Consider the following 12,031-nt stretch of genomic DNA (forward strand, 5'->3'; position numbering starts at 1 on the left):
TTCTGCTCAGTTGTTCGATCGGGCCTCTGTAACCGGGATGAGCAGACCCACGCCTGGGGCTCCACTCCGCCCCGTCACGGGCTAGCGTCGGGGGCAGGCATCGGCCCTTGGGTGCGCGCTGTCATGAGCTGGCAGCTCGCATCCTGACAGGCGGGTGTGGATGTGTCCTGGCCAGAACACAGCAGTGCCTGTGACGGGGTCAGAGAGGAGATGTGAGCTGTGGGAGCTGCCGGGAGAACTCCCTGTGTTAACCTGGAGGACCTTCTGTGTGAGACCGGGGGGCGTGACTGTCAACGCGTGGGCAGCATTAGCATCAGGAGAAAGAGGGCTCGCTTTCTGTTGCAGGGTCCCTGGACACGTCCAGCATGCCAGGAGGGACGGCGCCAGCGGCCCCGACCGGAGAAGCCCCCACCTACATGAACACCCCGCACTTCCCGCCGCAGGCCGGGCCGGCTGCGGGCAGCAGCGCCGAGAGCAGCCCGAGGAAGGACCTCTTTGACATGAGTGCGTTTCCATTCGCCTCGCTTTTCTTTTCTTTTGGGGTTGCTTTCTACTCGTTTATTGGAAATCTGTGCGGTGACAGGATTTGCTGCTGGCCGGGCTTGCTGCACTTTTCTGGGTATGACTGGGCCTCTCAAGGCTTTCAACTTCGGCCAACCTCTGCTTTGGGATTCCATCCCTTTCTTTTGTCTGGAGACAAAGCAATTTTCCCCTCTTTTTGGCATTGACTTAGCACTTGAAGAACTGCACATGTATTGAGACAAACAATATACATAAATAAATGCACTCATTTATATATTCACTTAAATAGCCATTGGCTATTGTGTACCAAGTATTGTCTCAGTTGCTAAGGATGCCAAAGGGTAACGGCATGGCCATGTCCTCAGAGTTCTCCGTCTGTTGAGCAAGAAATTGTAGCAGACCCTTCTTGTATGCAGGCACATGCTTGCCTTCCCTCTCATTTTCCTCTATTCTCCCTCTTTCTCTACCACTACAAGTCTCCCCGCTACTCTATTGAACACCTAACCTTTGTCAAATGCCATTCTACTCACTTTGCCTATATACACAAAAACAAAATAGGCCACGTCTCTATTCTGTGGAGCTGAAATCACCACTATGTATTAGCAGTTAGTAACAAGTGCACGGATCAAACATAAGACAGAGAGAGAGGCAGGAAACTACTCAGATAGCAGTGCAGTGGGGTGTGTGCCAAGGAATTTCTGTTTGTCATAAACATCGCAAAATTAAATCATCCATGAACTGATTAATGGAAGTGGAAGCCATTTTTAAGGAATTTTGAAAGAACTTCCTTAGCTCACAAGTTTTATATCCCACCCTAGCTGGTTTGGCTCAGTGGATAGAGCGTCGGCCTGTGAACTGAAGGGTCTCAGGTTCGATTCCAGTCAAGGCCATATGCCCAGGTTGTGGGCTCAATCCCTAGTGGGGGCCTTGCAGGAGGCAGCCGATCAATGATTCTCTCTCATCGTGGATGTTTCTATCTCTCTCTCCCTCTTCCTTCCTCTCAGAAATCAATAAAAATATATTTTAAAAAAGAAGTTTTGTATCCCAAAATTTCTTTTTCAAATTCCTTGAGAATTTAAAGGCTAAAGAGGGGAGGAGATTAACATTTAACAACTTTCTACCACCGGCTATGCACTTATTATTTAATTTAATTTTGCAATGATACTACAGGCAGGTATTATTACTACAGTCATGTGCCACAGAATGACACTTGGATCAACTACAGGCTGCATTTGTGATGGTGGCCCCACAAGACTACAATGCAGTTGAAAAATTCCTGTCACCTAGTGATGTTATTGGTGTCCCATAGTGCAACACATTACTTATGTGTTTGTGGTGATGCAGTGGGTTGTAAACAAAGCTACTGCACTGCCAACTGTATAAAAGTACCAGCTGCATTGGGTGAGTGCCCTCTGATATTCGTACGATGACAAAATAGCCTAGTGACATTTCTCAGAGTATCTCCAGCATTCAGTGACACATGACTGTATTATCATCACTATTGCTGTTATTATCCTTACTTTACAGAGGAGAGAACAGAGAACCCTAGAGGTTAAGTGACTTTACCGCTGGTAAAAGGCAACCTTGCTGGCTTGACGCCTGCTGTCCGTGATGGTGCATGTGATGAGGACAGGATTGAGTGCGTTTATGATTAGGCGGCACCATGGTAACAGAAGTCTAATTCTCCCCGCCGCTTTGGTTCCACAGATAGTGGACTCCCATTCCGACTTACAAAGATGGCCAGAACCAGAAGAACTGTAGAATCTCAGTGCTTGCGGCACCTTCACAGTCGCCTAGTCCGATCCCTTCACTTTAGTAACGTGAGGTGTGAGGTGGCTTTCCCAAGATGCAGAGCCAGGTGGAGCCGCTGAGCCGCCGCCCCAGTGTTCGTGATGCTCACAACTGCACTTTCGTGGCTGTACTTGTTTAATGTAGTCAGTTCACCAGTGATTCCTGGCCCCAGATCTGGGTAGTTAGATTGGCCTGGGGTTTGAGATGAGAACTATGAGAACCAGAGCCATCATTTTCTCATCCATCTATTTCTACTCCTGCTCCCGGCAAAAACAAGAGAGGGCCCTGGAAGGCTAGTATCTATTGAAAAGTGTGAAAAAATAAAGGCAGCATTCTGTTGTTTACTTTTAACCACTAGAGCTGAATAACAATGGTGATGGTGGTGGTGATGGTGGTGGTGATGGTGATGATAAATAGTGATGCAAATAATGGGATAATAGTGATGATGATGGCGATGATGATGGTAAATGGTGATGATAATGCGATAATGGTGATGATGGTGGTGGTGATGGTGATAAATGGTGATAACAGGATAATGGTGATGGTGGTGATGGTGGAGATGATGATAAATGGTGATGATGACAGTAGGATAATGGTGGTGATGATGGTGATGATGGTGGTGATGGTGGTGATGATGATAAATGGTGATAACAGGATAATGGTGATGGTGGTGATGGTGGAGATGATGATAAATGGTGATGATGACAATAAGATAATGGTGATGATGGTGATGATGGTGGTGATGGTGGTGATGATGATGGTGTAAAAAGAGTAAAATACAAATTTTCAACACTCCAGGTAATCAGGAAAAAGATAGGGTAAAAAATAAAAATTTAATCAATAGTTTTAACTTCTTTTCTGCTCCAAAAATATAAATGACTTAATGAGTGCCCAAATGACCTAATTTTGGTTTTATTTATTCACCTCACTCCTGCCCATCCTCTAAGTTGGTCTTATTTTACAGCATTTGTTGAATGTTTGTGGAGCAGGAACCATGTCCCAGGAATAATGTTGGGCTTTGGGTGTAGTTGTGCCCAGGAGGATGCTGTTCTCGTGGTGCTTGCATTGACTGGGTTGGCAGTGTGGTCCCACATAGTCATTATAACACCATACATTTGTGTAGCACTCCCCTCATTTTTTCAGAGTGCGTTTGTCCAATTACTTATTTGAAAATCAAACCCTGAGATTAACTTAGGTGTGCCTGCTGACTTGCTGCTGCTGTTTGTTGATGTTAGAGCAGAAGTCTTGCCATTGACGGATGCCCTGCAGTGAGAGGTTTGTTCTGAAGGGCCCGAGGTCAGGCTCACTCTCAGACACTCACACAGAGCCTTTTCCCACAGGGACAAGTGAAGGTCAAGGGAAGGTAAGGCTCCTGGCCTGGGGCAAGTCACACAAAAGGCACCCAATTAAACGTCAGTTTTATTTTCTTTTAAAAATTCACCCGATACAAAGATTTTGAAATAAACGTTTGATGGGTTGGGTTTAGGTCTCGCACAAAATAAAAATCTTGCAAATTGTCTTTTTCTTTGCGTATTTCCTTCGGTTTGGCAGGTTTCTATTCAGAAGCGAACATGTTTGTTGGAGGCTAGCCAACGTTCCAGAGAAAGTAGATGGCATGTAATATGCGTGGCCTCCTGCGGCGTGCAAAGCTACAGGCATTCTAACCAGCTAGACCTGCGTATGCTTGAACCCTTGGCACAAGGCACAGTGCCCAGCTGCCTTGGGAAAGCAGACTTACCAGAGTCACGCCAGGATCTGGGCTGTACTCTCAAATGCTTGTTATGACTCGTCTCGTTATATTATCAGCTGTCATTTGTCTGCTTCTTTCTTCCGGTAGCGTTGCCTTTGCCTTCTCAGCCCTCACATTGTATTGTTTATCCTTTGCTCTTCCTGGGTCCACCTGTCGCTGGCAAATGCTGTTGGCAGAACCCTTTGAAGATGCTCTCAAGAACCAGCCCGTGGGGCCTGTGCTGAGCAAGGCGGCCTCCGTGGAGTGCATCAGCCCCGTCTCCCCCAGAGCCCCGGATGCCAAGATGCTGGAGGAGCTGAAAGCCGAGCTGTGGTACCAAGGCCAGATGAGCAGGAAGGAGGCGGAGGGGCTGCTGAAGCGCGATGGGGACTTCCTGGTCAGGAAGAGCACCACCAACCCGGGCTCCTTCGTCCTCACTGGCATGCACGACGGCCAGGCCAAGCACCTGCTGCTCGTGGACCCGGAAGGCACGGTGAGCACAGGGTGGCTGCTTTCCCTCCTCCACCCACAGGCGCCCGCGGAAGCCCCGACGGCCACCCTCCGGGACCCTGAGCCAGGCCCAGGGCCAGTGCTTTCCCGCCGAGAGGTAATGCTCCTGACAGCGAGCTCAGCAGCACGGCAGTGTCAGCCATCTGTGGTCTCACTACTCTCCCCTCGTCCAGCCAGTACATCTGACCCCACCCTGCACAGTGCAGGGACTGCTAAGTTCAATAAATGGGATTACATGAGCTAACCATGGACTGAGCTCCAGGCTTGTTGTGTGAAAACAGAGAAGCAGGTGGAGTTAGCTGAGCAGTTAGATTAAGCACGTTGCAGTTTTTACTGGGAGGCAGGGGCGAAGGCTTGGTCTTCAGCGGCATGCGGTGACCTCCTGGTTCATAGGTCAGTGCTCAACCACTGGGCCATGCTGGCAGGGCCTGGAATTACTTTTGAAGATGATTTAAGGTAGAGACCCAACATTTTAAATATCTCCATGTAGTAAGCCAATCTTTTGGTCACGATTTGTCAAATAATTCATCTTTTCTCTGTGGTGCTGATGCTCTGCCTATTAACACTGAGTCCCTGTGTCCTAGGCTGTTTCTGCACCGTCAGCTCTGTCCTATTGACCTCACTGTTTAGTGTTTCTTGTATAAGAAACTGTGCTAGTCATTACGGCTTTGAAACCGTCCTAACCTCTGGTGGGGGGAGTCTTTCCTCTTGATTCTCCTGTTGGTAAGTTGCCTTACCTATTCTCACACCCTCATTCTTCTTTGTTCAGATTTTAGATTCACTTTATCAAGGAGAGAGAGAGAGAGAGAGAGAGAGAGAGAGAGAGAGAGAGAGAGAGAGAGAGAATATGCTGGGGTTTTGATAAGATTTGCATTGAATTTATAGATTAATTTGGGGAGAGCTGACATTTTTCAATATTAAGTCATCACATCCATGAGCATGGCATAAGGCTCCATTTATTTAGTTCTGAAGATGTCCTTGGTTAGAATTTTAAAATTCTCTTCAGAAAGCTCTTCTGTTTCCTGTTAGGTTGCTTTCTAGTGTCTAGTTTTAGTTCCTGTTGTAAGTGGTATGTAATTTTTGGTTACTTTTTCTCTATAGTTATTGCTGCAGGGAGAGGAATGTGGTTGCGATCGTTTTACTGGAACTGCGTTGCAAACACTGACAGTTTTGTTGCCTGCCTTCCAGTCCCTGTCCTCAGTGATCTAATCCCACCTTGCTGGCTGGGGCATCTTTGAGCATTGGCCAGGAGAGGGCGCCCTCGTCTTGTTCCCAACCTGAAAGGCAATGTTTGCGATTTTGTTCCATTAAGGATGATGTAAGCTTTGGGTAGACTGTCCTTGTCAGCCTAAAGAATTTTCCTCCCTCCCCTCCCCTCCCTCCCTTCCTTCCTTCCTTCCTTCCTTCCTTCCTTCCTTCTGTTGTTCATTCACTAAGCAAATGTGTACCTAATGGCTACTAAATCCAGGCATTGTTTTTATCATCTGGGATATGTTCATGAATCAGTTAAAAGAACAAGCCTCTGCTCTATTGGAATTGGTGCATATTAATTACCTAATTAATTTTATCATGTGTAGGTATTGAACTTTATCATATGCTTCGTCAGTGTCTTTTGAGATAATTCTGTGGTTTTTTTCTTAAGTCCATTATTGTGGGGTAGTACATAGGTAGATGTTTCTGATGTTATGTCTTGGCATAAACCCTCTTTGGTCTTGACGTGGGAATTGTGAAATGCATTGCTGGATTTGGGCATTAGTTTTTTTTAGGGTTCTTCAGTCACTGTTCCTAAGTGAAGTGTCTTCGTTGTGTTTGCTGCTGTCATTTGTTTGTGCTCATCTGGTTTGGGTGTCAAGATTATAGGGTTACATTCATCCCTTCCAATGAGCTAGATTTACTCCAAATAAGACAACCCTTCCCTCACCATTTTATCTCAGATAGAATCCCCTGGATATTCCCTGATTTATTTTTACTCTCAAGCACTTATCACGCACAAGCACTCGTTTATTTGCTAGTTTGTTTATTATTTACCCCCCTCCCCAACCTGGACTATAATCGCATGAAGGTAGCCGTTTTGCTCACTGCACTATCCCTGAGCACCTAGATTTACTCATTGTTGCTACTTCACAATTTTTGACAAGATTTTGTTTTAGTTTTTCTAGAGTTTGTTTTCTAGAGTTTGTTTTGTGCCTGGCACATAGTAGGTATTCAACAAGCATTAGACTAGTGAGTTCATAAATTAACCTCAAGCTTTTTTAGGAATTGAGAGCCCAAGAAGGTGACGTGGGATGCTAAGGATCACCAGCTACTGGCAGTCAGAGAATCATAAGTAAGGTTTTTCTAAACAGAATCAGTCCAGAGTTCTTTCCATTTGCATAGGCTGTCTGTTAATTCATTTATTTTTATCCAAAGAAAACAGGAGAGAAAATGCCTCAGCAATTCAATGAGAATATAATATTTCAGTTGAAAATTTTAGGTATTTTTTAAAAATAAAAAGTTAGCCTGACCAGTGTGGCTCAGTGGTTGAATGTCAACCCATGAACCAAGAAGTCACAGTTCCATTCTGGTCAGGTCACATGACCAGGTTGCAGGTTCAATCCCCAGTAGGGGGTGTGCAGAAGACAGCTGATTGATGATGTTTCTCTTTCCATGATGTTTCTCTCTCTCTAAAAAAAAAAAATCAAAAAAATCAATAAAAACATTTTAAAAATCTAAAGTTAAAATTTAGCTAAATTATACCATCTTATAGTCCTATACATTTATGTCCAAAAACATAAACTAATATTTTTAATGGATTAGTCTCTTAAAGTATGTAGAAAACAACATTTAGAATTACAAACCAAATATTTAATAATAGTAGGTTTCATAATCGCCTATATATTTAACTTTACTGTGATCTTTATTTCTTCATACCGCTTCTAGTTACTTTCTAATCTCCTTTCCTGTCAACCTGCAGAACCCCCTTTAGCAATTCTTATTGGGCAAGTCTAGTGGAAATGAACTCTCAGCTTTTGTTTACCTGGGATTGTCTTGATTTCTTCTTCACTTTTGAAGGACAGTTTTGTCAGATATAGGATTCTTAGTTGACATGTTTTTTCTCTCTTAGCTTTTTAAATGTATAAATCCACTGCCATCTAGCCTCTAAAGTTACTGATGAGAAATCTGCTGATAATCTTACTAAGGATCTCTTGAATATGACAAGTCACTCTTTTTTACTGCTTTCAAACTTCTTTCTTTGTCATTGTCTTTTGACAGTTTGATTATAATGTGTCTTGGTGTGGGTGTCTTTGTATTCATCCTGCTTGACATTCATTGAGCTTCTTGGATGTTTATACATTCATATCCTTCATAAAATTTGGAAATTTTCTGTTGTTTTTTCTTCAAACATTCTGTCTTCCCTTTTCTCTCTGTCTTCTCCCTCTAGGACTCTCACAATGTGTATGTTGGTCTGCTTAATGGTATCCCACAGATCCTTTAGGCTCTGTTCACTTTTCTTCAATCTTTTTTCTTTCTGTTTCTCAGAACTTGATAACCAAGTTCCCCAATTTTGTCTGCTTAAATATGCCTTTGAATTACTCTAGTGAATTTTTCATTTCAGTTATTGTCATTTTCAGCTTCAGGATTTCTCTTTGGTTTCCATTTAGTAGGCTTTATTGATTTTCCATTTTGTTCATACATCTTTCTTATTTATTTATTTTTTCACTTCACATCTTTAGTTCTTTGAGGATCTGTAAGACAGTGTTTCAAAGCCTTTGTCTATTAGATGTGCTACTAGGTCCTTTTCAGAGACAGTTTCTGCTAGTTTATTTTTGCCTTTGAATGGTACATACTTTCTTGTTTCTTTATATGCCTTGTGATGTTTTCTGTTGAAAACTGAATAGTGAATCTAATATCTAATTTGACTTTGGGAATCACATTTTTCCCCCTCCCCCTGGTCCTCAGGGTTTTCTTTTTATTTTGTTTTTCTTAGTTGATGTAGGCTATGTCTGTGCTGAGGGTCAGCCTGAGGTTAAATTTAAGGTCTTTCAGGTATTTTCTGACTCTGCATAGTTCCTTGGGCCTGTACAATGATTTTTTAATTTTTCTTGTATATGAATTACTTTTGGATGTCCTAATCTTTACTATTTGTCTATCTAAGGAGGGAAAAGAAATTAATGAAATGGAGGAAAAGAAAACACACTAACCCTTCAATTCCTTCTTTTTCAGATATATTTGTATTGATTTCAGAGAGAGAGAGAGAGAGAGAGAGAGAGAGAGAGAGAGAGAAATATCAATGAGAGAGAGTCAGCGATGGGCTAACTCCTGCACACCCCACACTGGGGATCAAGCCCACAACCCAGGCATATGCCCTGACCAAGAATGGAACTGTGACCGTAGGTCAATGTTCAATTTGTTTGTGTGTTTTTTTCTTTTGTTTCTCAGGCTTTTAGTATTATATCTTAGAATTCTTTTTAAAAATCCATTAAGATTTAGCTGCATGCTTTTCTGGCAGCTTTATAGTTTTAGTGTTACATTTAAGTCTTTGATCCACCTTGTATATATAGAGTAAGGAAATGGTTCAGCCTCATTTTTTTGCATGTGTATGTCCAGTTTTCACCACATTATTTGTTGAAGACACAATTGTTTTCCCCATTGAATGAGTTTGACATCATTGTTAAAAACCAATTGACTGTGTGTGTGTGTGTGTGTGTGTGTGTATTTCTGAATTCTCAATTCTTTTTCACGGATCTCAAAGTCTATCTTTGTGTCAGTACCACACTGTTTTGATTACTGTTGCTTTGTAGTAAGTTTCTAAGTAAGAAAGTGAGTCCTCGACTTTTTTTTCTTTCAGGATTGTTTTGGTCATTCAAGGCCCCTTGCAACTCCATATGAATTTTAGAATCAGTTTGTCAATTTCAAAAGAAAAGTCATTTGGGACTTTATAGGGATTGTGTTGGATGCAGACCAATTGGTGTTTAGATGGGGGGAATATAGCCATCTTAACAATGTAAGTATTCTGATTCATAAACATGCATGGTTTTCCACTTATTTAGATCGTCTTTAATTTCTTTCAACAATGTTTTGTACTTTTCAGAGTAGGTTTTTCACTTCTGTTGAATTTATTTTAAAATATTTAATTTGTTGGATGCTCTTGTGAATGCAATTGTTTTCTCAATTTCATTCTCATAGTGTGCATTGAAAGTGTAGATAAATACAACGGACTTTTGTATAGTGATTTTGTATCCTGCAAATTTGCTGAACTCTATTAGTTCTAATAGTTTTTTTAGTGGGTTCCTGGGGGTTTTCTATATATAGATTATGTTATCTGTGAATACAGTCAGTTTTACACTTCCTTTCAAACCTGATGGCTTTTATTTCTTTCTATTAACTAATTGCCTGGCTAGATCAATGTTGAGTAGAAGTGGCAAGAGTTAACATCCTTGTTACTGATTTTAAGGGAAATAATCCAGTCTCTCGAATTAAGTATGATATTAACTGCGGGTTTTATGTGGATGTCCTTCATCAGGCTACAAAAATTTCCTTCTTCTCCTAATATTTTTTTAACATAAAAGGGTATTGGATTTTGTCAAGTGCTTTTTATGTACCTATTGAGATAATTTTTAAATTCTATTGACAAGTATTACATTGATTTTCAGATGTTGAACTTACCTTGCATTCCTGGGAAAATTTCCACTTGGTCATGATGTATGATTCTTTTAATCTGTGGATAGATTTGTGTTGCTAGTGTTTTTTGTTGAGAATTTTTATATCATATTAATAAGAGATATTAATCTATAGATTTTTTTATGGCTTCTTTGTCTGGCTTTGGCATCAGGGTAATACTAGCCTTATAGAAGAGTTTGAAAGCATCAGTTTGGAAGCATTCTCTCCTCTTCTACTTTCTTGGAAGAGTTTCTGAACAATTCGTGTAATTCTATAAATATTTGGTAGGATTCAGCCGTCAAGTCATTTGGTCCTGGACTTTTCTGTATGAGTAGTTCCCCCCGCCCCTGCTTTGGTCAGCATAGCTAAATGTTTGTCAATGTTACTGATTTTTTCAAAGAACCAGCTTCTGGTTTCATTAATTTTTTCCCCTATTTTCTGTTTTGTTTTATCTCTGACCTAATCTTTATGATTTTCTTTCTTCTGCTTGTTTTAGGTTTATTTTGCTCTTCTTTTTTTTTTTTTCAGTATCTTAAAGTGGGAGGTTAAGTTATTGATTTCGGACCTTTCTTTTTTTCTTAATATAGGGTTTTATAAACTTCTCAGCATTGGCTGCATCCCATAAGTGTGGTCTGTTGTGTCTTCATTTTCATTCATTTTAAATATTTTATAAGTTTTCTGCTGAATTCTCCTTTGACCCATTGGTTATGTAGGAGCTTACTAGTATTGTTTAATTTTTACATATTTGCAATTTTTTTCCTGCTTTTGATTCTTGATTTCATTCCATTTGGGTCAGAGAAAATAATTTGTATTAGTTCTATCATTTTAAATTTATTTTATTTATTTTATGGACCAGTATATGGTGTGTCCTGGTGATAATCAATATACACTTGAGAAGACTGTATATTTTGATGTTTTTGAGTGGAGTGTTCTATAAATGTTTGTTAGGTTTGTAGTATTGAGCAAATCTTTTTTTTTTCCTTATTGATCTTCTGTCTAGTTGCTCTATCTACTATTAAAAGTGGGATATCTAGTTCTCTAACTGTTATTGTTGAATTTGTCTATTTCTCTCTTGATTTTTGTCAGTTTTGCTTGATGTATTTTGGTGCTCTGTTATTATGTTTTATGTTTATAATTATACTAGAGGCTTGATGCACAAATTCATGCATGGGTAGGATCCCTCAGTCTGGCCAGTGATCGGGCCAATCGGGGCCGGTCAGGGGGAGGGACCACTGGAGGTTGGCTGTGGGAGCACACTGACCACCAGGGGGCAGCTCCTTCCTTGAACATCTGCCCCTTGGTGGTCAGTGTGCGTCATAACAGTCAGTTAGGCTTTATATATATACTAGAGGCCCGGTGCACAAAATTTGTGCACTTAAGGGAGTCCCTCAGCCAGGCCTGCACCCTCTGGCAGTTTGGGACCCCTCGGGGGATGTCCACCAGCTGTGAGCCCAGCTTCTGTCTCAGCGGCGCTCCCCCTGTGGGAGCACACTGACCACCAGGGGGCAGCTCCTGCATTAAGTGTCTGCCCCCTGGTGGTCAGTGTGTGTCATAGCGACTGGTTGTTCTGCCATTTGGTTGATTTGCATATTAGCCTTTTATTATATAGGATATATATATATCACTAATCTTGTTGGATTGACCTTTTATCTATATGAAATGTCCCTCTTTATCTCTAGTAACTTTTTGTTTGTTTTGAAGTCTATTTTCTGATATTTGTATAGCTTTCTTGTGATTGCTGTTTGCATGATATATATTTTTCCCTTCTTTACTTTCAACTTACCTGGATGTCTGAATCTAAAGTGTGTCTTCTCTAGACAGCATTTAGGTAGATCATGT

General features: G+C 41.4%; 1 protein-coding gene across 1 annotated transcript in view; it reads left to right on the plus strand.

Moving 5' to 3' along the window:
- Positions 1–12,031, plus strand: part of SHC3 (SHC adaptor protein 3) — a 139,492-nt gene that overhangs the window by 111,477 nt on the left and 15,984 nt on the right. The window contains 2 exon segments of the mRNA XM_023744573.1: positions 346–504; positions 4,240–4,535. Of these exon segments, the coding sequence (XP_023600341.1) occupies positions 346–504; positions 4,240–4,535 (455 nt within the window).

The sequence above is a fragment of the Myotis lucifugus genome, unplaced genomic scaffold (genome assembly GCF_000147115.1).
Source record: "Myotis lucifugus unplaced genomic scaffold, Myoluc2.0 scaffold_474, whole genome shotgun sequence".
Lineage (NCBI taxonomy): Eukaryota > Metazoa > Chordata > Mammalia > Chiroptera > Vespertilionidae > Myotis > Myotis lucifugus.